Source organism: Gymnoscopelus braueri (genome assembly GCF_963280865.1).
Source record: "Gymnoscopelus braueri genome assembly, chromosome: 2".
Lineage (NCBI taxonomy): Eukaryota > Metazoa > Chordata > Actinopteri > Myctophiformes > Myctophidae > Gymnoscopelus > Gymnoscopelus braueri.
In genome coordinates this window covers 55,801,209-55,828,118 of record NC_137604.1, presented here as the reverse complement: position 1 = coordinate 55,828,118, position 26,910 = coordinate 55,801,209, and the positions used below count along the sequence as shown (strand labels likewise).

Sequence of the window (26,910 nt, the reverse complement as noted above, 5' to 3'; positions counted from 1 at the left end):
AGACCCAACTGGACCTCATCCAGAAAGTACTAAGCACAAAAGATCCTCCTACAAGCACGGTGCAAGAGAAATGGGCAATGGATCTACAGGGACTCGCTGGAGAAAACGTGGCCCTGGCTGAGAAGAATGGGCAACTCCAAAATCAACTAATCCTCATCCAGAAAGAGCTGAGAACAAAAGATACTCTTTTGTGTACGAAGCAGGAGAAATGGGGGAAAGACAGGCAGGAATTCGCTGGAGAAAGGGCGTCGTTGGTTGAAATGAATAGGGAATTAAGGAATCAACTGAACCACACCCAGGACAAAATGAGGACCATACATACACGTTGGTGCATTAAGGAGGAGAAATGGGGCAAGGATAGAAAGGAACTATTGGGAGAAAAGGAGGCTTTGGCTAAGAAGACTGGACAAATCCAGGACCAACTGGACATCATCCAGGACGAACTGAGAACAAAAGATACTCGTTGGCGCACGGAGCAGGAGAAATGGGAGGAAGACAGGCAGGAATTAGCTGGAGAAAGAGAGTCGTTGGTTGAAATGAATAGGGAATTAAGTAATCAACTGGACCACATCCAGGATGAAATGAGAACCATACATACACATTGGTGCATTAAGGAGGAGCAATGGGGCAAGGATAGAAAGGAACTATCGGGAGAAAAGGAGGCTTTGGCTGAGAAGAATGGACAAATCCAGAACCAACTGGACATCATCCAGGACGAACTGAGAACAAAAGATACTCGTTGGCGCACAGAGCAGGAGAAATGGGAGGAAGACAGGCAGGAATTCGCTGGAGAAAGAGAGTCGTTGGTCGAAATGAATAGGGAATTAAGTAATCAACTGGACCACACCCAGGATGAAATGATAACCATACATACACGTTGGTGCATTAAGGAGGAGCAATGGGGCAAGGATAGAAAGGACCTATCGGGAGAAAAGGAGGCTTTGGCTGAGAAGAATGGACAAATCCAGAACCAACTGGACATCATCCAGGACGAACTGAGAACAAAAGATACTCGTTGGCGCACAGAGCAGGAGAAATGGGAGGAAGACAGGCAGGAATTTGCTGGAGAAAGAGAGTCGTTGGTTGAAATGAATAGGGAATTAAGTAATCAACTGGACCACACCCAGGATGAAATGACAACCATACATACACGTTGGTGCATTAAGGAGGAGAAATGGGGCAAGGATAGAAAGGAACTATCGGGAGAAAAGGAGGCTTTGGCTAAGAAGAATGGACAAATCCAGAACCAACTGGACATCATCCAGGAAGAACTGAGAACAAAAGATACTCATTGGCGCACGGAACAGGAGAAATGGGGGAAAGACAGGCAGGAATTAGCTGGAGAAAGAGAGTCGTTGGTTGAAATGAATAGGGAATTAAGTAATCAACTGGACCACATCCAGGATGAAATGAGAACCATACATACACGTTGGTGCATTAAGGAGGAGAATTGGGGCAAGGAGAGAAAGGAACTATCGGGAGAAAAGGAGGCTTTGGCTAAGAAGAATGGGCAAATCCAGAACCATCTGGACATCATTCAGGAAGACCTGAAAAACAAAGACAGTCTTTGGATAATGGAGCAGGAGATATGGGGGAAAGACAGGCAGGAATTAGCTGGACAAAGAGAGTCGTTGGTTGAAATGAATAGGGAATTAAGGAATCAACTGGACCACACCCAGAACGAAATGAGAACCATACATACACGTTGGTGCGTTAATGAGGAGAAATGGGGCAAGGAGAGAAAGGAACTATCGGAAGAAAAGGAGGCGTTGGCAAAGAAGAATGGGCAACTCCAGAACCAACTGGACCTCATCCAGGAAGTAGTTAGCACCAAAGATCCTCTTTCAAGCATGGATCAAAAGAAATGCGCAAAGGATCTACTGGGACTAGGTGAAGAAAAGTTGGATCTGACTAAGAAAACAGGTCAACTCCAAGATCAGCTAGACATCATCCTGAAAGATCTGAAAACCAAAGATACTGAACTGCAGGAACTAACTAGAGAAAAGGCAATTTTCTATAAGCAGAATGGGCAACTCCAGAACCAATTGAACCTAACTCAGGAAGAACTGAGAACTAAAGATACTCTTTGGTTAATGGAGCAGGCAAAATGGGGGAATGAGAGATATGAACTGGCTAGAGAAAAGGGGGCTATGGCTGAGAAGAACGGGCAACTCCAAAATCAACTGGAACTCATCAAGGAAGAATTGAGAACCAAAGATAATGTTTGGCGCATGGAGCATGATAGATTGGGGAAGGAAAGTCAGGGATTAACTAGGGAAAAGGAGGCTTTGATTGAGACAAATTGGCAACTCCAGAACCAGCTGTACCTCAATCAGGAAGACCTGAAAACCAAAGACAGTCTTTGGATAATGGAGCAGGAGAAATGGGGGAAGGAGAGACAGGAATTAGTAAATGAAAAGGAATATTTGGCTGAGACGAATGGGCAACTAAAGAACCAACTTAACCTCATCCAAACAGAGCATAATATGAAATATACTCATTGGAGCATGGAGGGAGAGAAATTGGAGAAGGAGATAAAGGAGTTAGCTGGGGAAAAGGACACTTTGGCTAATAAGAATGGGACACTCCATAAACAAATGGATCTCACCAAGGAAGAGCTGGAAACCAAGAATAATCTTTGGCGCATGGAGGTAGAGAAATGGGAGAAGGAGAGGAAGGAATTAGTTGATGAAAAGGAGTCATTGGCTGAGAAGAGCGGGCTAATCGAGAACCAACTGGACTTCATCCAAAAACAAATGGATCTCACCAAGGAAGAGCTGGTAACTAAAAATACTCATTGGCGCTTGGAGGTAGAGAAATGGGAGAAGGAGAGGAAGGAAGTAGCAGGGGAAAAGGAGACTTTGGCTGAGAAGAGGGGGAACCTCCAGAAACAACTGGACCTAACGAAGGAAGAGCTGATAACCAAGAGTAATCTTTGGTACATGGAGCAGGAGAAATGGGGGAAGGAGAGACACAGACTAGTTGGAGAAAAGGAGGCTTTGACTGAGAAGATTTTTAATCTACAGGAACAAGTGCACCTCATACAGGGTGTACTGGGCAAGAAAGATCCTCCTTCGCGCACAGAGCAAGAGAAATGGGCGAGTGATCTACAGAAACTATTTGGAGAAAAGGAAGATCTGGCTCAGAAATATTGGCAACTCCAAAGAAAACTCGAACGTATCCATGAAGATCTGAGGACCAAAGATTCTCTTTTGAGCACAGAACAGGAAAAATGGGAGAAGGAGAGACAGGGACTAGTAGGAGAAAAAGAGGCTTTGGCAGAGATGAATGGGAAACTCCAGGAACAGCTGGACCTCACCACGAAAGAACTGACAACCAAAAATACTATTTGGCGCATGGAGCAGGAGAAATGGGGGAAGGAGAGACAGGAGCTGGCAGGAGGAAATGAGGCTTTGGCAGAGAAGAATGGGACACTCCAGAAAGAACTGGACCTCACCACGGAAGAACTGACAACCAAAAATACTATTTGGCGCATGGAGCAGGAGAAATGGGGGAAGGAGAGAGAGGAGCTAACTGTAGAAATGGAGGCTTTGACTGAGAAGAATTGGAATGTACAGAATCAAGTGGACCTCATACAGGATGTACTGGACACCAAAGATCCTCCTTCATGCACGGAGCATAAATGGGCAAGCGAGCTACATAAACTATTTGGAGAAAAGAAGGATTTGTTAGAGAAAATTGGGCGATTCCAGAACCATCTTAACTTCATCCAGGATGTACTAGACACCAAAGATCCTTCTTTGTGCACTGAGCAAGAGAAATGGGCAAAGAATCTAAAGAAACTATTTGGAGAAAAGGAGACTCTGTCTCAGAAATATGGGCAACTCCAAAGTGAATTGGAACTCATCCATGAAAAACTGAGAGCCAAAGAGAATAGTTGGTCAACAGAGCAGGGGAATTTGGGGAAGGAGATACAGGGACTAATTGTAGAAAAGGAATCTTTGGCTGAGAAACTGGACTTCACCCAGGAAGAACTGAGGACTAAAGACACTCATTGGACCTTGGAGGTGAAGAAATTGGAAAAGGAGAGACAGGAAATAGCTAGAGAAAAGGAGGCTTCGACTAAGACTAATAGCCAACTCCAGAAACAACTGGACCTCACCAAGGAAGAAATGAGAACCATAGATACCTTTTGGTGCATGGAGCAGGAGAAATGGGAGAAGGAAAAAGATCAACTAGCTGGAGAAAAGGAGATGTTTTCTGACAGAATTGTGAATCTCAAGAATCAGTTGGAACTTATCCAGAAGGTACTAAGCACCAAAGATGCTGCTTTGGACACAGAGCAAGAGAAATGGGCAAAGGATCTACACCGACTAGCTGGAGAAAATGAGGCTTTGGCTGAGAGGAACGGACAAGTCCAGAACAACCTTGAGCTTGCTCAGGGAAAACTGACAACCAAAGAAAGACTTTGGCGCAAGGAGCAGGATAAATGGAGTAATGAGATAGAAGCGCTAGCTGGGGAGAAGGGGGTTTTGAAGCAGCAGTTGGACATTATCCAGGAAGATATGAGAACCAAAGATTCTCTTTGGTGCGAGGAGCAGGAGAAATGGGGGATTGAGAGACAGGGACTAGTTAAAGAAAAGGAGGCTTTGGCTGAGAATAATGGGAAACTCCAGAACCAACTGGACCTCACCAGGGAAGAAATTAGAACCAAACATACTCTTTGGTCCAGAGATGTAGAGAGATGGGGGCATGAGAGACAGAAAGTTGCTGGGGAAAAGGAGGCTTTGGCTGAGAATAACTCAAAACTCCAGAAACAAATGGATTTCACTGAGAAAGAATTGAAAAACAAAGAAGGTCTTTTGTGTATGGAGCAGGAGAAGTGGGGTAAGAAGATACAAGAACTAGCTGAAGACAAGGAGGCTTTGAATGAGATCAATAGGCATCTCCAGAACCAATTAGACTGTATCCAGGAAGTACTAGACACCAAACATCTTTCGGAGGAAGCAAGAGAAATGGAGCAAGAGAAATGGGAGAAGGCTCTACAGGGACTAGCTGGAGAGAAGTTGGTTCTGGCTGAGAAAAATGTCCAACTCCAAAAAGAACTGGATCTAATCCGGGACGATATGAGAATTAAAGATTGTCTTTGGTGCACCGAGCAGGAGAAATGGGGGAAGGAGAGACAGAGACTCATTGAAGAAAAGGAGGTTTTGGCAGAAAAGAATGGGAACCTCCAGAACCAACTAGACTGCACCGTTAAAGAAATGATAACAAAAGAAACTTGTTGGTGCACAGAGCAGGATAAATGGAGGAAGGAGAGACTAGCACTAGTTGGAGGAAAGGAGTCTTTGACTGAGAAGATTAGGCATCTGCAGAATGAACTGGACCTCACCCAGGAAGAACTGACAACCAAATGTACTCTTTGGTGGACAGATCAGGAGAAATTGTTGAAGGATCTTCAGGGACTAGCTGCAGAAAGGGAGGTTTTGGCAAATAATAATGGACAACTTCAAAATCAACTAGACCTCTTCCAGTCAGAACTGATATCCAAAGATACTCTTTTGTGTATGGAGCAGGAGAAGTGGAGGAAGGAGAGACAGGTACTAGCTAGAGAAAATGAGGCATTGACTCAGACGAAAGAGTATCTTCAAAATGAACTAAACGTCACCCAGGAAGTACTAAGCATCAATGACACTCCTTCCAGCACGGAGCGAGAGAAATGGGCAAAGGATCTACACAAACTAGCTGGAGAACGGGTGGTTCTGGTTGAGATAAATGGGAAACTCCAAAATCAACTGGACCTCATCCAGGAAGAACTGAAAACGGAGAAGGAGAAATGGGGCAGAAAGACACAGGCACTAGCAATAGAAAGTGAGGCTTTGAATAAAAAGAACAGGAAAATTGAAAACCAACTGGACCTCACAAAGGAAGACATCGGGCAACTCCAGAACCAACTGGACCTCACAAAGGAAGACATGAGAACCAAAAATTCTCTTTGGTGCAGTGAGCAAGAGAAATGGAGGAAAGAGAATCAGGAACTAGCTTTAGAAAAGGAGACCTTGACTCAGAAATATGGGCAACTCCAATGTCACCTGGAACTCGTCCAGGAAGAACTGAAGACCAAAGATACTGTTTTGTGGACAGAGCAGGAGAAATGGTGGAAGGAGAGACAGGGACTAGTCGGAGAAAAGGAGGCTTTGACAAAGAAGAATGGGCAACTCCAGAACCAATTGGACCTCACCCAGGAAGACATGAGAACAAAAGAATCTATTTGGCACACAGAGAAGGAGAAATGGTGGAAGGAGAGACAAGAAGTAATTGGAGAAAAAGAGTCTTTGGCTGAGAACAATCTGCAACTCCAGAAGCAACTGGAACTCACTCAGGAAGAACTGAAGACCAAATATGCTAATTTCTGCAGGGATGTTGAGAAATTGGAAAAGGAGAGACAGGAAATAGCAAGAGAAAAGAAGGCTTTGTCTAAGAATAATAGCCAACTCCTGAAACAGCTGGATCTCCTCAAGGAAGAACTCGGAACTAGGGGGAAGCAGAAACATGAACTAGCTGTAGAAAATGAGGCTTTAGCTGAGAAGAATGTGGATCTCAAAGATCAATTGGGCCTAATTCAGGAAATGTTAGAGACTAAGGATACTGCTTTGGGCACGGCACAAAAGAAATGGGCAAAGAATCTACAGCAACTAGCTAGAGAAAAGGAGACTCTGGCTGAGAAGAATGGGAAACTCCAAAATCAACTGTACCTCATCCAAGAGGACCTGAAAACCAAAGAAACCAATTGGTGCACAGAACGGGAAAAATGGGGGGAGGAGAGACAGGGACTAGCTGGAGAAAAAGAGGCCTTGGCTGAGAAAACCAGGCAACTCCAGAACCAACTGGATGTCACCCAGGACAACTTGAGAGCCAAAGAATTTCTTTGGAGCACAGAACAGGACAAATGGGAGAATGAGACACAGGAACTTGTTGGAGAAAATGAGGCTTTAACTGAGATGAATGAGAAACTCCAGAACCATCTGGACCTCACCAAGGAAGAACTGAGAACCAACGACACTCTTTGGAGCACGAAACAGGAAAAATGGGGAACGGAGAGACAGGGACTTCTTCGAGAAAAGGAGTCTGTAGGAAAGGCTTTGGCTGAGAAGAATGATAAACTGAAGAAACAACTGGCCCACACCCAGGAAGAAATGAGAACCAAAGATACTCTTTGGTGCACAGAAGTAGCAAAATGGGGGGAAGAGAAACAGGGACTTGTTTTAAAAGGGGAGTGTTTGGCTGACAAGAATGGGAAACTCCAGACCCAATTGGACCTCACTCAGAAAGAGCTGAGAAACAAAGAAAGTGCTTGGCGTATGGAGCAGGAGCAATTGGGTAAGGAGAGACAGGAATTAGCTGAAAACAATGAGGCATTGCATGAGAAGAATAGACATATCCAGAGCCAATTGGACCTCATCCAGGAAGAACTAGGCACTGAAAATCCTCCTTCAGAAGATGCAGGAGAAATGGAGCAAGAGAAGTGGAAGAAGTATCTGCAGGGACTAGCTGGAGAGAAGTTGGGTCTGGCTGAGAAGAATGTGCAACTCCAAAAAGAATTGGACCTAATCCAGGAAGATATTAGAACCAAAGATTGTCTTTGGTGTATGAAACAGGAGAAATGGGGGAAGGAAAGACAGGGACTCGTTGAAGAAAATGAGGCTTTGGCTGAGAAGAATGGGAAACTAGAGCTAATCGCAGAAGAATTGAGAACAAAATACTCTATTTGGTTAATAGACCAGGAGAAATGGGGGACAGAGAGACAGGGTCTAATTGGAGAAAATGAGGCTTTAGCTGAGAAGAATGAGAAACTTCAGTACCAACTAGAAATCACAGAAGAAGAACTGAAAACAAAATACAGTCTTTTAGTCTTGGAGCAGGAGATATGGGGAAGGGAGAGACAGGGACTAGTTGGAGAGAAGGAGGCTTTATCTGATAACTATGGGAAACTTCAGAACCAACTAGTCATCACAGAAGAAGAACTGAAAAACAAAGATACTCTTTGGCGTATAGAGCAGGATAAATGGGGGAAGGAGAGACTGAAACTATTCGGAGAAAAGGAGGCTTTGACTGAGAAGAAGGGGCATCTGCAGAGCCAACTTGACCTCACCCAAGAAGAACTGAAAAACAAAGATACTCTTTGGTGTCTGGAGCAGGAGAAATGGGAGAAGGAAAAACATCAACTAGCTGGAGAAAAGGAGGCTTTTGCTGAGAAGAATGTGAATCTTAAGTATCAATTGGAACATATCCAGAAAGCACTAGGCACCAACAATGCTGCTTTGGGCGTGGAGCAAGAGAAATTGGAAAAGGATCTACAGCGACTAGCTGGAGATAATGAGGATTTGGCAGAGAAGAATGGGAAACTCCAGAACCAACTAGACATCACAGAGGAAGAACTGAAAAACAAAGATTCTCTTTGGAGCTTGGAGCAGGAGAAATGGGGGAAGGATAGACAGGGACTAGTTGGACAAAACAAGGCTTTGACAGAGAAGATTGGGCATCTGCAGATCCAACTGGACCACACCCAAAAAGAAGTGAAAAACAAAGATGCTCTTTTGTGGATGGAGCAGGAGAAATGGGAGAAGGAAATACATCAACTAGCTGGAGAAAATGAGGCTTTTGCTGAGATGAATCTGAATCTCAAGAATGAATTGGAACTTATCCAGAAAGTATTAGACACCAACGATGCTGCTTTGGGCACAGAGCAAGAGAAATGGGCAAAAGATCTACAACGACTAGCTAGAGAAAAGGTGCAGTTGGCTGAGAAGAATAGACATCTCCAGAACAAACTGGAGCTCACTCAGGGAGAACTGAGAACCCAAGATACTCTTTGGTGCATGGAGCGGGAAAAATTGAGTAATGAGATACAGGAGCTAGCTGGAGAAAAGCAGGCTTTGGCTCAGCAGCTGGACCTCATCCAGGAAGATATGAGAACCAAATGTTCTCTTTGGTGCACGGAGCAGGAGAAATGGGGGGAGGAGAGACAGGTACTAGTTGGAGAAAAGGAGGCTTTGGCTAAGAAGATTTTGGCTCTCCAAAACCAACTAGATCTCATCCAAAAAGAACTGAAAACCAAAACTGATCTTTGGTGCACAGAGGTAGAGAAATGGGGGAATGAGAAACTTGAATTAGCTCGAGCAAATCAGTCTATGGGTGAGAAAAACGAGCAACTTCAAAATCAAGTGGACCTCATCCAGGAAGAACTGACAACCAAAGATACTCTTTGGTGTATAGAACGGGAGAAATATGGGAAGGAGGTAAATGGACTAAGTAGAGAAAATGAGGCTTTGACTGAGAAGAATGGGAATCTTCAGAACCAACTAAACCTCGTTCAGGAGGATCTGATATCCAAAGATACTCTTTGGTATACAGAGCTGGAGAAATGGGGGAAGGAGAGACAAGCACTAGCTAGAGAAAATGAGTCATTGACTCGGAAGAATAACTATCTCCAAAATGAACTAAACCTCACACAGGAGGCACTAGGCACCACAGACACTCCTTCCAGCACAGAGCGAGAGAAATTGGAGAAGGATCTACACAAACTAGCTGGAGAACGGGTGGTTCTGGCTGAGATGAATGGGAAACTCCAAAATCAACTGGACCTCATCCAGGAAGAACTGAAAACCAAAGATACTCTTTGGTCGACGGACAAGTTGAAATTGGGGATGGAGAGACAGGGACTAGAAAAAGAAAACAGGGAACTCCAGAAACAGCAGGACCTCACCCAGGAAGACATGAGATCCAAAGAGTCTTTTTGGTGCAAGGAACAGGAGAAATGGGGGAAGGAACGACAGGAACTAGCTGGAGTAACAGATGTTCTGGCTAAGAAGAAGGAGGCTTTGGCTAACAAGAATATTAAACTCCAAAATCAACTGGACCTTATCCAGGAAGAAATGAAAACCAAGGCTACTCTTTTGTGCAAAGAGCAGGAGGAAAGGGGGATCGAGAGACAGGCACTAGCTGGAGAAAATGAGGTTCTGGCTAAGAAGAATGGGCAACTACAGAAACAACTAGATCTCATCCAGGAAAAACTAGAACTAACTGGGAAAAGGGAGGCTTTTACCGAAGCAAATGGGGGAAAGACAAACCAAGTGGATCTTATCGAGGAAGAACTGAGACAGATAGTAGCTAGAGAAAAGGAGGAATTGATTGAGAAGAATGCAAAACTCCAAATTCAACTGGACCTCGTCCAGGAAAAACTGAATCTGACTCAGGAAGAATTGAAAACCAAAGATGCTCTTTGGCGCACAGAGCAGGAGAAATGGCAGAAGGAGAGACAGGGGCTAGCTAGAGAAAAGCAGGCTTTGACAGAAGAGAATGGGCATCTACAGACCCAATTAGACCTTATTGAGGAAGTACTATATCCCAAAGATCCTCCGTCGTTCGCGCAGCAAGAGACATGGTTGAAGGATCTACAAGCACTAGCTGGAGAAAAGGTGTCTCTAGCTGAAAAGAATGAGGAACTCCAAATTCAACTGGACCTCATCCAGAAAAAAATTAATCTGACACAGGAAGAATTGAAAACCAAAGATTCTCTTTGGCGCACAGAGCAGGGGAAATGGCAGAAGGAGAGACAGGAACTAGCTAGAGAAAAGGAAGCTTTGACAGAGAAAAATCGGAATCTACAGAATCAACTAGACGTTATTGAGGAAGTACTAAGCCCCAAAGATCCTCCGTCGTGCACACAGCAAGGGAAATGGGCGAAGGATCTACATGCACTAGCTGGAGAAAAGGTGGCTAAAGATACTCTCTGCATGGAGCTGGAGAAATTGGGCAAGGAGAAACAGGGACTTGCTGGGGAAAAGGAGGCTTTGACTGAGAAGAATGGGCAACTCCAGAACCAACTGGATGAACTGAAAACCAAAGATACTCTTCAGTGCATCAAGCTGGAGAAATGGTTGAATGAGAGACAGAGACTAGTTGGAGAAAAGGAGCAACTCCAGAAGGAGGTTGATCTCATCCAGGAAGAACATTCACTTTGGTCCATGGAGGTCGAGAAATGGAGGAAGGAGAGACAAGAACTAGCTGGAGAAAAGAAGTCTTTGGCTGAGAAAAATGAGCAACTACAGAACCTATTGGACATCGTCCAGGAAGAACTGAGAACCAAAGATTCTCTGTGGCACGCGCAGCAGGAGAAATGGGGGAAGGAGATAAATCAACAAGCCAGAGAAAAGGAGGCTTTGTCTATGGAGAACGAGCATCTCCAGAACCAGCTGGACCTCATCCAGGATGTAGTAGACACCAAAGATCCTCCTTTATCCATGGAGCAAGATAAATTGGCAAAGGCTGTACAGCAACTATCTGGAGAAAAAATGGCTCTGGCTGAGAAAAATGGGCAACTCCAAAAGCAACTGGACCTCATCTGTGAGGAACTTAGAACCAAAGACTCTCTTAGCCGCACAGAGCAGGCGAAATGGGAGAAGGATAGCCAGGGACTAGTTGGAGAAAAGGAGGCTTTGACTGAAAAGAATGGGCAACTCCAGAAGGAACTGGATTCCTCTGAGGAAGAACTGAAAACCAAAAATACTTTTTGGTGCATGGAGCAGGAGAAATGGTTGAATGAGAGACAGGAACTAGTCAGAGAAAAGGAGACTTTGACTAAGACGAACCGGCAACTCCAGAACCAAGTCGACCTCTTCCAGGGAGAACTACAGACCAAATATTCACGTTGGACCACGGAGGTAGAGAAATGGGGGAAGGAGAGACAGGAACTAACTGGAGAAAATAAGTCTTTGGCTGAGAAAAATGACCAACTCCAGAACCTACTGCACCTTGTCCAGGAAGAACTGAGAACCAAAGATGATCTTTGCATGGAGCAGGAGAAATGGAGGAAGGAGATAAATCAACTAGCTGGAGAAAAGGAGGCTTTAACTATGAAGAACAAGCATCTCCAGAACCAGCTGGACCTCCTCCAGGAAGTAGTAGACAACAAAGATCGTCCTTTGTCCACGGAGCAAGGTAAATGGGCAAAGGTTCTACAACAACTATCTGAAGAAAAGTTGGCTCTGGCTGAGAAAGATTGTCAGCTCCAAAATCAACTCAACCTCAGCCAAGAGGAACTTAGAGAAAAAGACTCTCTAAGGGACATGGAGCAGGAGAAATGGGGGAAGGAGAGACAGAGACTAGTTGGAGAACAGGAGGCTTTGACAGAAAAGAATAGGCAACTCCAGAACCAACTGGATTTCACTCAGGAAGAACATAGAGCCAAATATACTATTTGGTGCATGGAGCAGGAGAAATTGGTGAAGGAGAGAAAGGAACTAGCAGGAGAAAAGGAGGAGATGACTGAGAAGAATATCCATCTCCAGATTCAACTGGACCACATCAATACCAAATTTGCTCTTTCATGCATAGAGCAAGAGACATGTGTAAAGGATCTACAGAGATTAACTCGGAAAATAGAGACTCTGGCTGAGAAGAACGGGAAACTCCAAAATCAATTGGATCTCATCCAGCAAAGATTAAAAACCAAAGATACCTTATGGTCTACAGAGCAGGAGACAGCTTTGGCAGAGACAAATGGGCAACTCCAGAAGCAACTATACCTCATTCAGGAAGAATTTAGAAATGAGCAGGAGAAATGGGGTAAGGATCAACAGGGACTAGCTGAAGAAAATGAGGATTTGGCTAAGAAGAATGTGCAGCTCCAGTATCAACTGAAATTCATCCAGGACGAACTGACAAAAAAAGAGCTTCTGTTCATTGACTTTAGCAAAGTGATGAGCAGCCATGCAGAGGACCTGCGTATTGCAGTATTACAGATTGAGAAATGGGGGGAGGAGAGACAGGGACTACCTGGTGAAAAGGAGACTCTGGCTGGCAAGAATGGGCAACTCAAGAACCAAGTGGACCTCTTCCAGGAGGAACTAGGCACCAAAGATCCAATTTCATGCACAGAGCAAGAGAAATATGTGAAGCATCTGCAAGGTCTAGCTGGAGAAATGGCAGCTCTTTCTGAGAAGAATGGGCTACTGCTAAATCAACTGGACCTTATCCAGCAAGAACTCAGAACCAAAGATAGTTTTTGGTCTACAGAGCAGGAGAAATGGGCAAAGGAGAGACAGGGGCTAGTTGGAGAAAAGGAGGCTTTTGGCAAGGAAAATGGGAAACTCCAGAATCAACTATACCTCATCCAAGAAGAACAGGAGAAATTGGGGAAAGAGAGACAGGGAATATCTGGAGAAATGGATACTTTAGCTAAGAAAAACGAGCAACTTCATAACCAGCTTGATCTCATCCAGGAAGAACTGAGAAACGAACAGGAGAAATGGGGGAAGGAGCGGCAGGGACTAGCTGGAGAAAATGAGGTTTTGGCTGAGAGGAATGGACAAGTCCAGAACAAACTTGAGCTCGCTCAGGGAGAACTGACAACCAAAGATAGACTTTGGTGCAAGGAGCAGGATAAATGGAGTAATGAGATAGAAGAGCTAGCTGGAGAGAAGGAGGTTTTGAAGCTCCAGTTCGACCTTATCCAGGAAGATATGAGAATCAAAGATTCTATTTGGCGCAAGGAGCAGGAGAAATGGGGGATGGAAAGACAGGGACTAGTTGGAGAAAATGAGGATTTGGCGGAAAAGAAAGGGAAACTCCAAAATCAACTGGACCTCATCCAGCACAAATTGATAACCAAAGATACCTTTTGGTATACAGAGCAGGAGACATGGAGGAAGGAGAGACTGGAACTAGTTGGAGAAAAGGAGGCTTTGGCCATGAAAAACGGGCAACTCCAGTATCAACTGAAATTTATCCAGGAAGAATTGACTAAAAAAGAGCTTCTATTCGTTGACTTTAGCAAAGTGATGAGCAGCCATGCGGAGGACCTGCGTATTGCAGTATCGCAGATTGAGAAATGGGGGGAGGAGAGACCGGGACTAGCTGGTGAAAAGGAGACTCTGACTGACAAGAATGGGAAACTCGACAAGAACCAACTGGACCTCTTCCAGGAAGAACTAGGCACCAAAGGTCCTCTTTCATGCACAGAGCAAGAGAAATGTGTGAAGCATCTTCAGGGACTAGCTGGAGAAATGGCAGCTCTGTCTGAGAGGAATGGGCTACTCCTAAATCAACTGGACCTCATCCAGCAAGAACTCAGAAACAAAGATAGTTTTTGGTCAATAGAGCAGGAGAAATGGAGGAAGGAGAGACAGGGACTAGTTGCAGAAAAAGAGGCTTTGGCTAAGAAGAACGGGCAACTCCAGAACCAATCAGACCTCATCCAGGAAGAACTGAGAAACAACCATGTGCTTTGGTGCATGGAGCAGGAGAAATGGGGGAAGGAGAGACAGGGACTAGTTGGAGAAAAGCAGGGTCTGGCTGATAAAAATGGGAAACTCCTGAATCAACTTGACCTCACCAACGAAGAGCTGGGTAACAAAGATTCTATTTTGTGCATGGAACAAAAGAGATGGGGGAAAGAGCGACAGGAACTAGCTGGAGAAAAGGAGGTTCTGTCTGAGAAAAATTGGCTACTCCAGAATCAACTGAATGTGATCCAGGAAGAACTGACAAAAAAAGAGCTTCTGTTCATTGACTTTAGCAGAATTATGAGCAATCATGCTGAGGACCTTCGTATTGCAGTATTGCAGGTCGAGGACCTGACCCAACTACTGTGAAGAAACTGGATTGTGAAATGTGTCTGGTTATGTGAGACATGAGAATTATATTTTATTTTGGCAATTTTTTTCCTCATTTGACAGAAGAGTATATAGGGACAGGAAACTGGCATTAGAGAGAAGCAAATACACCAAGACATGACAGGAGGGTTCTCAACCATTGTCGATGTGCCCACAGCGGTCCACCTTGAATCAATAGCCCCCAAATTGTTTTTTGTAAGTCGTTGATGAAGTAGGGTTTGTCCTCCTTGTAAGTCATGAGGATTCAGGTCAGAATCTGACTCCATTAAGATCTGCATGTCTCCCTTCTTCGACCTCGGTTTCCTGTCTCTACAATGTACTATATAATAAGATAGTTAATAGCGTGTAGCTCTCTCTTTGCTAGAGCTCTATGTTAGAAACTGCAAGTTTCCCCTCATCTCAACAAGGGGACACAAAGTGGTGTTTCAGTGTACCTGTGGTAGTACCTCCCACCTTATAAACAGACCGGATAAGGACTTTCTCCTTTTTGTCTCCAAACAAATTCACCTGGGTTGAGTGTTTGTAAATCTTTGCTATGTGTCTTTTGAATAACCTTAAATGTAAGTCACAGTTTTCTTTCTATTGATATGGATAGTGTGGTGCTTAAAGGTTCTACATGAAATGTAACCTTTTCTTATTTTTTGGGGTTCTGTGATGTCCCCTATATACCATCTTTTTCTCGCACTGCATTAAAACCAGGAAATACCCCAACATGAATTTTCTTTTTAGTTTTTAATCTGTCTCTAGATTTCTAGTGACCAGATTTCTAGTGACCAGATTTCTAGTGACCAGATTACTAGCGGTAATTTACAATTAGGTGGTAATTAGGCTATATCAAGCCATACAGGACAGGAGTTCCCTTTCGACTGAAATCCATACTGAAGTCCATATAAGATCCCCAGAATCTCTCATCCGTCTCTGCTCAAGGTTGTGTTTTTTGTTAACCTGACATTAACGTAGACCAACCCGACCAACCCGCCCAACCCATAACCACTTAAACCCCAGCATCAGTATTCTGGGGAAACCTTCGCAGAAGTTGGCAGATCGACAGGCTCACTTGTGAGCTTGTCGATCGGCTATTTTCTGCAAAGATATTTAATGTACAGCGAAAACTGAAAAGTCACTAGTATAGAGCCCTGAGGGACTCCGCTCACCCTAGTAAACCGTAGCCTACCTGAGTTGGCTCTCTACTTAGACTTCTTTTTGCCAGACCCAGGGGGTCGGGCCTACATTAAGATCTGCATGTCCAAACGTTTTCGTCCATACATGGGCATAAAAGAGGGGGGCCTACATGAGGCTTTGTCGGTCCCCCTCTCCAAACGTTTTCGTCCATACATGGGCATAAAAGAGGTCTGTCTTCTGTCCTCTTTTTCATTGGCCAAGCTTAGCGTGACGTAGTGCTCTGATCTTTCAACCACTAGGGGTCTGGCAGTACCAGGTCTCCTGGTTCCCTTGTTTTCTTTCTACACCAAATCTCTTCCCCAGAAATAGCCGACATTGTGAGCTTGTAGATATGCTATTTTTGGCAAATGTTCCCCCCAGAATATGGATGCCCGGGGTCAAGTGGTTAACCGGACATCCAAATGATTGATCTAACCAGTGAGTATGGAGTGTTTGCCACCATCCATATTACTCTGTCTTAATTGCTTTCTCCCCTTCACTAATATCCATAGGTTATCTCCTTCATGAAAGGCTTAGTGACTGGTGAACTAATTGTGGGATCGCTTTAGCGATCACACTAATGTTATCTTCACTATTTTTGTGGGATCGCTTTAGTGATCACATGTTATCTTCACTATTTATTATTATAATTATTATTATTCCCCCCGTTTTTTGGGTCATTTCAATGGAGAAATGCCATTTAGTGACGTCATAATGCATAATGCCATTCTGGTGAATGCTAATGCCATTCTAGTTGTAATTATTCCCCCCGTTTTTGGGGTCATTTCAATGGAGAAATGCCATTTAGTGACGTCATAATGCATAATGCCATTCTAGTGAATGGTAATGCCATTCTAGTGACGTCATAATACTGATGTCATTGTATTATGACCCTACTATAACACTACTAACACTATCAATACTCAATACCAGCAACATTCTTAGCGATCCCACACTGTTTCTTCAGGAACATTACTTTCTAGTTTAGATATAATATCCTGCCAGATTTCATTAAATATTATGTACTAATGCTAACGAATAGCTTGCTCTGAACATCGTTAGTTCAGATCACAGCTTTGAGGAAGAGAATAAAAAAAAGTGGTGCAACTTCAAGTAGCATCTACCTTCATGTAGACAACGATGTATTTACAAAAGAGTAAATAGGTTATTGGACTCAGAGAACACACAATTACAGTGAGTGTAATAATAGCCAAATATATCACATTTATAATTGTTCCTTTATGATCTCTCCTTGGGAATAGCTCAATCAGAATTAAAAAAAACATGGAGCAAGCGTCAGAAGAGAGAGCAGAGCCACTGTCCGATTAGAATGGTGACAAAAATAATCAATAGATGTCCTACCAGAATAATTTCAACTACACAGCATTCAAAATACTAATTAGCTTCACATGGTTAATTAATACTTTAAGTGTGTATTTTAAGATTTTGCCAGGTAACAGGATGAAATAATGTCCCATGGGGTTTATTGACCCTTTCATACTCCCAAACTGAGACAAATGAGCACATTTTACATACAACTTTGGCCCAAGGAATTCGTTAAAGTGGTCATTATTATGATTCAAGCAAATCTTGAGTCTATTCCAGGATGACAACTGCAAAACCCTAGCAGAAAATGTTCAGATCTCATCTAGGCTATATTTCTCTTTTTAAATAGTGGATAAAGAGTGGATCTTCTTGCGGACCGTTTTTTCTTAATCCTTGAAGTGTGTGATTTAAGATCTTGCCAGGTATCAGGCTGAAATCATGTCCCATGAGGTTAATTTTCTACCTTTTTATTGCACATCTTACCCAAGCCTGAACATCTTACCCAACCTGAAAATGGATAACAGAAAAGAGCATAACTTTTGAAGTAAACAACATACAGAGACAAATGAACACATTTTCGCTACAATTGTGACTGAGGAATTCATTAAAATTAGCATAAATAAGGTTCAAGCAGACATCTTGACTATTTCAGGACAGAGAAAGAAATAAAAAAATAAAACAAAATAATGGCCCCTGTTTTTTCTTAATGGAATGTGTATTTTAAGATTCTGCCAGGTATATGCAAACTTATCTTTTATTATATTATGCAATTTCTGAATACTTAAAGTCTCTAAAATCAAGAGACAAAAAGTGAAGTTTTTAATATTTACTATGAATTGTTATTATAACAGTAGGCCTAAGATGCTGTTAGTTAAACTAGTTAACCAAGCAAGTGTCATACCAAAATTTCTTTATTCATGTACTCAGTTATGACTTGCAACAACTGTAAATTATTACTAACAATAACCACATACTAGGGCAAAATTCCCCAATGGCCATATGCACCAATAGAGGTTTTGTTTTTCTTTTGTCTAAACAATTGGATTAAGCCCTTCCTAGTGACATACAAAAATAAGTGAAGTGTAATTTCATTACATTGTATTAAAATCATCAATTCATCTCAGTCTCATTATGTTGGAATAACTAGATTTTGATGAAATGAGATCATAAAATGTTGCATGGAGCAAGAGTAGTGGGAGTCAGGAAATGTGTTTAATAGCAGTGCTTTTTTGGAGAAATACAGCCAATACACCTCAAGGGGGCGTTTTACCCCCACTCTACCCTAAATCGATGTATAATACAACTTTTCAATTTAAGCTAGCATATCATTTTTCTCTGTCACACTTGAACTTGAATTTACCGTGTGGTATTTTCCCACTGACTTTTGCATTGTTATGGCAGTTTATAAGTGGTTGACTAGAACCGCAACCCTGCTGCAAGTTGACTACAACACTGGTTGGTCTACAACACAAAATGGGGTCCGGTCTGGGGACCCCGCAGTGGCCCCTGAGTTGGTCCCTAACAAAATAAGGATGACTTTAAAAATGTAAGCCCTATATTTCTTTATAGCCGATCTACAAGATCACAAGTCATGATGCATCATTGGGATGCATCATTGTGTTGTGAGCTTGTAGATCGTCTATTTTCAAATTGATTAAATTTAAACAGGTGGTAAATGTGGTAAATATATTTTTCTAATAATAATCCAAATCTACAAACTAACTAACTAAAGTTTTCAAACAATTGTAGTGGAGTAAAAAGTAGCCTACAATATATTTATCTCTGAGATGCAGTGGAGTAGAAGTAAATATTGACATTTGGAAATACTCCAGTAAAGTAAAAGTACCTCAGAATTACAGTAGGCTACTGTAAGTACAGTACTTGAATACATTTACTTAGTACTTTACACACCACTGTCCACGGCCAAATATTGATATTATTCTAAAACAGGGGTCTTCAATGTTTTCAGCCCAAGGACCCCCTAGCTGAACGAGAGATGAAGCAGGGACCCCCACTACATAGGCCTACTGTATAAAATTGTATTTTTATAGATTTCATTAGATTAGACCAACACCAAACCTCTTTGCCAAAAATAGCAGCTCACAACGCCTCGCAGCTTGTAGATCTGCAATTTTTGGCTTAAATTCTCTTGAGAATAGGGATAATAGGGTTCAAGTGGTTAATGTAAATAAAATAAAAATCTAATCCCACAAAGATTTGGCGGCCCCCCTGTAGTAACTCTGAGGACCCCCTAGGGGTCCCGGACCATATATATATATCTATGTCCCGGACCCCCTGTTCTAAAACGTTTGAGAACCACTTGGACTACAATACCCATCAGCCACTAGGTCGTTTTAGGTATTTCCTGGTAGGACGGAGCAGCCATATTTGATTCGATTATGCTGTTCTGGCTGCGACAGCTAGTTTAGCTAGTAGTTCCTGACCAACAAAAAAAAAAGAAAAAAAAGAAACGCTAGCTTTTTTCTTGATTACACAGCGAGCTTTAAAGGCTAATCTACGACGAAAAAAATAAATAATAACCGTTTATCGTGTGTAGTCAACGATGAATCCCGAATAGTAAGTAGACACATTGTTGTGTGTATGTGACGATGACACTTTGGCTGAGCTGTCAGCTTACTATAGCGCAGCTAGCCTTTGCTTTAGCTTAGCTTAGCTTAGCTAGCGTCAGTTTACTGTAAAATGAACGTCAGCTGCTTTGTCTGCTGTGCTAGCTATAGGTATTTATTGGGGCTGGGTCATTATAACTCTTATGGCTGGGTATAGCTATAGGTATTGGGGCTGGGTCATTATAACTCTTATGGCTGGGTATAGCTATAGGTATGTATTGGGCTGGGTCATTATACAACACTTATGGCTGGATAGGTATGTATTGGGCTGGGTCATTACAACTCTTATGGCTGGGTAGCTATACTAAAGGTATTGGGGCTGGGTCATTATAACTCTATGGCTGGGTAGGGCGCGTACGCTGTCATTTATGTTATTTGGCCAGCATTGTGTTGTTGTTACAATGTGTTATGTCAAAGTGACACCGAATTACAGTGGTGGAAAAAAAGTACTCAATTTTTTTTTACTTATGTAAAAGTATCAATACTGCAATGCAGAAATAATGCAGAATGTCCCATTTCACAAGTTTTCAAATGTATAAAATGTATACAAAATCTTTAGTAACTAAAGTTGTCCGACAATTGTAGTGTAGTAAAAGTATAATATTTGCCTCTGAGATGTAGTGGAGTACAAGTTAAAGTGCTGAATACTTGAGTAAATGTACTTAAACCACTGTTGGTATCCAACTTTCTGGGACGTGTCAGGGTTTCTTTATTCACCATGTCAACCCACAGAAGAGCTACTCACTGGTACAACTTTTCAACAAACGTCAAAGTTAAAAGTCGTACATAGTGTTTTTATTTTGACATCTGTTTGACAAGTACATAATCACTTATTTGAAGGTAGTTATAGGTAGTTGAGAAGTTAATCTCAAAAGTATTACAGTGTAGGTTGGTTTACACTGAGCACTTAGCATTGTAACTGTCAACTCTCTGTGTGTGTGTGTGTGTGTGTGTGTGTGTGATAGGGCTGTCATGATTACGAATTGATGATTAATTGTCACTCAAATAATTGCAATTAACGATTTAATTGTGTGTTTGGCATTGAACATCGGCACATATGAATACAAAAAAAATATGTTTTCCTTTTCCTTTGACACATTTAATAATGTTATACATGTAAAAAATAGCAGATCTACAAGCTTACAACGCGCGTTGTAAGCTTGTAGATCTGCTATTTCAGCTTTTTTTAATATTTGAAAATGTGTGTACATTTTTCAACATGGAAACGATTATGCAAAAATAATTGCGATTAGACGATTATGTAATAATTGTGACAGGCCTATGTATGTACACATACTGACAGACGTACAGAAAAACGAGTTCTGTGAAACTGCTTGCTGTAATCTCATCAAATCAAATGAGTGACTAGTGCTATGATATCATAGCAGAAGTATTGCAGCATATCTGTGTAACAACAACCCTGAGGTATTTTTACTCCATCTTCACAGTGACTATTTATTCAAACTGCTCCTGATTGGCGATTCTGGTGTTGGAAAGTCTTGTCTCCTTCTCCGGTTTGCAGTAAGTACTAGTTCGTAAGCGTCGTCGTGGTAGAAATGCCACCATTGCATAACGGGCTATAAAGTTTCATCAACAACACAGATAGTTGATAACCCCCGTACATACTGTATCATATCTACCACTTCAGATAAGTACTCAAGATTATTATCTACCACTTCACATAATAAGTACATAACAATTCCAGTAAAACAGGCTTACAGTTTATAGATAAATCAAAGCACCCCAGAATAAAATTAACGCAGCTAAATCCAAAACCATAGCATTTGGTCTCATGTAAGTGTATATCAGTGGTTCTCAAAGTGGGGTCTCTAACGGGTTCCATTTGTACACTCTCAGAGCTAAATTAACATTGATCTTTCAATATAAATTGGGGTCCCAGAGATAGAAATGCCATTAAATGGGTGTCCGTAGCCTCTAATGCATGTCAAGCTGGGGGTCCTTGAAATTAAAATGGTTGAGAATCACTGCTAGAGCCGTAAAAATCTTCTCTTATGGGGGTCCCTGGCATATCTTTTCAAATGGGGGTCCGCAGGCTAATGTCCTGGGGGGGTCCTTGACATGAAAACGTTTGAGAACCATTGCTGTATATGAGATGTAACAAATACAATCTTGAATGTATGGCTTGGGCGGTATCTGTTTTTTCATACCTTTCACATTTTACGGACCTGGTGACAATTGGAGAAACTCAATAACCACTTTAACCCCGGCGTCCCTATTTTGGGTATGTCATTAGGTGAAAATGTTATTATTTATTTGCAAAAAATAGTCATCTACAAGCTCAGCAGCTCACATAGTTGGTCAGCTATATTTTCACGTAGATCGGCTATTTATCGTACAATGAAACGGCAACTATTTAAGGCTTACCGTTCCGTGGTTAAGATCACTATGGTCATAACCAAGAGAAAGTAAAATTCAGAAATTCACTGAGTAATGCAAATCTCACCAATCTAATGCTCATTTCAGACTGTGTATAAATCTCCCCTATGTGAAGTATTTACATGGGGAATTCCTCCCCCATTTTGGAACATGACTTTCAGGCACTGACAGTATATTATAACAGTATTTGCTAATAAAAAAAAAGAATGTGAGAGCTGAGCTAATGGTGGAATCATTAGCTAGCCTACAATGCTGTGTGTCTAATATACAGTTAGCCTACTTAGACAATTCTTCCTGGGTAAATACTTGAATAATGAATAGATGGGAAATAAGCGCCCTTCTTCCATAGATAGAGCATATCTTGACACGTGTTACCACAGCGGATACTGAACAGAAATGATGTTGGCAAACTGGAAGTTGAATACAATCATTTGGCTAATAAACTGTATTTGGAAGAAGTAATCTCAAGATAAAGCTATATGGGGCAATATTTTAGTGATTCCATATCTAGGAGCGTCTGAATTTGTGAAGGTATTAAAAATCCTACCTATTGGATTTCTAAATACTCTGGTATATCGTACTACCTTGATACCGCCCAAGCCTACTACTACTGAGCTGTGTTTCTTCTTCTCTCTTTAGGATGACACTTATACAGAGAGCTATATTAGTACGATTGGTGTGGACTTCAAGATCAGGACCATAGAGTTAGATGGAAAGACCATCAAACTTCAGATAGTAAGTACATTCCAGTGGAAATGGTCCTATAGTTAAAGTAAGGTACGGGATTTTCTTTGGTCAAGATAAGTGTTAAATAGCTCTGTATTGTGATAGTACTCATTTCTATAGAGTGTTTGTTCAGTAACAGGAGAAAATTTATTTTCTGTTCATCAAAGAGCTGGAGAGACAGGGAGACCCTGTGACTGAACAAACACTAGCAATGAATACTATCAGAATATAGTGCTTTAACCTTTTAATGCAAAACTTTCTGTTATAACCAAAAAATATCACTTACCCTACCTTTTAAATCAAAGAACCTCAGCAGTAAATTTACAAAATATGTTAATTCAGGTCTTTTATTTTCTTGTCTTGTTGTAATTGTATTTACAATTTTGCACTTGCATTTTTTTGCATTCAAACTTTTGTTTCACAGTGGGATACGGCCGGTCAAGAACGGTTCAGGACGATCACATCTAGTTACTACCGAGGAGCTCATGGCATTATTGTAGTTTATGATGTCACAGATCAGGTCAGTGCCTCTTTCTCTCTGTCCTTGTTACTCAGGAACAAAAATGTGGATGTAATTTGTCTTACATTATGATCCTGTTTGGCCTACTGAGTGTGTGTACTTAGATTATACATTCATAAAGGGCAAGACCACTTTGGTAGAGGTTTGGGTGATGTAGTCACCTTGCCATGATGTGACTCCAAAGGTGGACAAGAACTCAAAATTAATTGCTCCATCGATTAGAAATTGATCATTCAAAATGTGCTCCTCATTGACTCAAGTCACTCTTTTAGCCCGTAAACGAACACAAACAAAGCTGATTCAGACAATATAGATTAGAACATCTCCAAACTCAGTACTGTTTTTTTTAATATAAAAATGTCAACTTCCTGTTGATTTTACCATTTGAAAATCCGGATTCAGTACGGGGTTTCTTCCTAATAAAAATAGCAAAATCAACAGGAAGCTGACATTTTTATTAAAATAACATTAACAGTACCGGGTTTTGTGATGTTCTATATTGTCTGAATCAACTTTGTTTACGTTCGTTTACGGGCTAAAAGAGTGACTTTGAGAGCTCTTTCCCTGTACAATTAAGTCAACGAGGAGAATATTTTGAATTATCAATGGAGCAATTATTTTAGATTTCTTGTCCACCTTTGGAGTTACATCATGGCAAGGTGACTACACAAACCAAACCTCTACCAAAGTGGTCATGTTGTTTTAAGAAAGCCATTACCCAACTGGCATAATTCATTATATGACTTGAACTAACCTTCAGAGATAATAATCTTTTAAGGTTTTCTTTGTTGTTGAGCACTTCACATTTAATTAATACAAGTATAAAACTGGGTGCTCCAATATATAACTGTAGTTAGTCGTCTATTTTGATGAAGTGCTTAAAGGAAAAACAAACCTATAATTGCTGTCCATGACTTCAAGTGCCTATCCTCTTCTAAAAAAAAGAAGGGGAAAACAAAGTGTGGTTGAAGCACGTTCAATACAAGTTTTTGTTCTTCTTCCTACTTTCTTTTCTCAGGAGTCGTTCAACAATGTGAAACAGTGGCTACAGGAGATCGACCGTTACGCCAGTGAGAATGTCAACAAGCTGTTAGTAGGAAACAAGTGTGACCTTACGACAAAGAAAGTTGTGGATTATACTACAGCTAAGGTAAGTGGACACCACATTAGCAGTGTAGTTAGTTAATATTTCACTACTGTTTCCTGTGCACTTTTCTCTGATTGCATGCCAGTGTTTGAACATCAAAAATAGCAGATCTACAAGCTCACAAATGTGCCAAGCTGCAAGCTTTCCTGGAACAACATATTTTGAGATGGGGGTCCGCGGGCCACGGCCAAATACATATCATTTTGGGTGGTCCTTGACATGAAAAAGTTTGAGAAACACTGATATTATAGCAACATAGATTTTTTTTCCCCCAAAAAAACTGTTAGGACTTTGAAGACATTTGTAGAATCCCCCCAGAAGCAGAGATTTGAGTTACAAATGTTCATATATTCCAAGATTTGCACACATTTTCAAGATTTTTCAAAAAAAATCACACCCAGTGTGAAGTGAGCGGTGTCATCACAGTGATGGAAGCTCACTTAAAAAAAAATGATTTTTTTTGAAGTCTGTGGTACTATTTATAGGTTATTAATTTCATCATGCGTCTCGCTAGCCAATCAAAGCAAAGGGTCTGAATAGAGTCAGCCAATCACGGTACGGCGAAAAGGGTGTGAATAGAGTCAGCCAATCACAGTACAGGGAAGGACGGAAAGGGTGTGAATAGAGTCGGCCAATCACAGTACAGGGAAGGACGAATTCCCAATCCCACTTATACGGCTACACCGCTCAAATATAGCAGATCTACAGGCTCATAGCGCAGCACTCTGTGCTATGCTTGTATATCTGCTATTTTTGAATAGCCAAAGAAATCTAAAAATGACACTGATGCGTTCCCGGTCTTAATGGGTTTTAAAAAAACGTTTGAATCCCCACTCCCCTTCCCCCTTTCTCTTTTAATAAAGGAATTTGCTGACAACTTGGGGATCCCCTTCTTGGAGACCAGCGCCAAAAGCGCTACCAATGTGGAGCAAGCCTTCATGACCATGGCGGCCGAGATCAAGAAGAGAATGGGGCCCGGAGCCACGGCCGGCGCGTCGGAGAAGTCCAACATCAAGATCCAGAGCAAGCCGGTCAACACTTCTTCTGGCGGCTGCTGCTGAGGCGGGCGGGGACCCCCCACACTCCACCCAACCAGCCGCCCCCGCCCCCCCCCCCACCACCACAACCGATCTCAAACGCTATCCATGATCCACAGGGATAGAGAAACCAAGAGAAAAAAAGTAAGAAAGGAAAAGAGAAAGTGAGGGAAGGAAACACGAAGAACTGAGGGAAGACTTTTGAGTGGGCCCAGTTGTAAATTGTGTGTGCAGCTATAATAACCCCCCCCCCCCCCCCCCCAACACAAAAAAAGAAAAGAAAAAAAAGACCGTTCCAGACAAGGTCAGCAATAGGACAGTGAGCCCATCGTCCACCGAACCCACTGGGCTATTTTTTTGTGCATACTTTACTGAAACACACACATATACTGGAAACGAAGGCTCAAAATGTATACAGCAATTTTTAACAGCCTAGTGTGATGTTAACCAATCAAGAGAAATCTCAAGTATACAGCTTTTCTTCATTCTTTTTTTTCTTTCCTTCGGGTTTAGTAGATGAGTCACTTTTCTAAAACATGGTTGTCTTTTTCTTTTCTTTTTTGCTGTGTGTAAACAGCATGACTTCAGCCTGAATCTCCTCAGACGAATTAGTTAAGGACTTCAAATGAAGCACATGCTTAACCAGCATCATGCATGTTAGCAGAACCGATTACATTGCTCTCTTAATGCATCTGGAATGCAGTCGTTAAGCGAGTGAATTTCGCGCACTGTAAGACCGCGAAACACTTCACAAATGCCCTTTTATGTCACGTGGTCCAACTTCACAATGGTACCCCCCCCCATTCCCCCTTAAAAACTGATTAAGTGCCAGTGCCTTGTTGGCAGGACTTTTAAATATTATGCCTTTGGTGCACTGTGTTGTTGGCATATCCCCTATGCCCACGATATTGAATAGCTCTTATGTCTCATAGGATTGACTTTGTATGATAGTATTATTAGTCAACATTCCTGTATATATTAGGCTACGTGTGTGCTCTGCTGGCATAAATGATACGACGTAAGCATGTGCTACATTAGGAGGCGTGACGTCGGTCATGTGTATTCCTCTGCAAATGTTTCTCAACCAACAACAGCAGCACAACGACGGGAAAAAAATTAAATCGCCATCCATGCTATCAGAATCATCTATAAACTGTATATATTTATACATAAATGTAAGAACTGATTTGCAAATTCTGTAGAGAAGTGACATGAATGACATGATACAATAGCTGGAACTCGTAAACCTTGGCACGTGATTTGTGGCTGCGGACATGACATTTTTGTGGCACAATGTCTACTATTAAACAATGAAGGAGATCTTTGATAATCA

General features: G+C 41.9%; 1 protein-coding gene across 1 annotated transcript; it reads left to right on the top strand.

Moving 5' to 3' along the window:
- The first annotated feature begins 19,526 nt into the window (after positions 1–19,526).
- Positions 19,527–26,910, top strand: LOC308100575 (ras-related protein ORAB-1). The gene is made up of 6 exons (XM_080449642.1): positions 19,527–19,700; positions 21,199–21,271; positions 22,787–22,882; positions 23,298–23,393; positions 24,412–24,543; positions 25,404–26,910. Exons 1-6 carry the CDS (start codon positions 19,687–19,689, stop codon positions 25,599–25,601), a joined length of 609 nt encoding a protein of 202 aa, XP_080305768.1. The 5' UTR covers positions 19,527–19,686; the 3' UTR covers positions 25,602–26,910.

Excerpts from the sequence above, each read along its gene's own strand:
- LOC308100575 (XM_080449642.1), top strand. Across the intron at positions 21,272-22,786 it reads GTCTCCTTCTCCGGTTTGCA|GATGACACTTATACAGAGAG; the intron begins GTAAGTACTAGT and ends TTCTCTCTTTAG. Across the intron at positions 22,883-23,297 it reads AGACCATCAAACTTCAGATA|TGGGATACGGCCGGTCAAGA; the intron begins GTAAGTACATTC and ends TTTGTTTCACAG.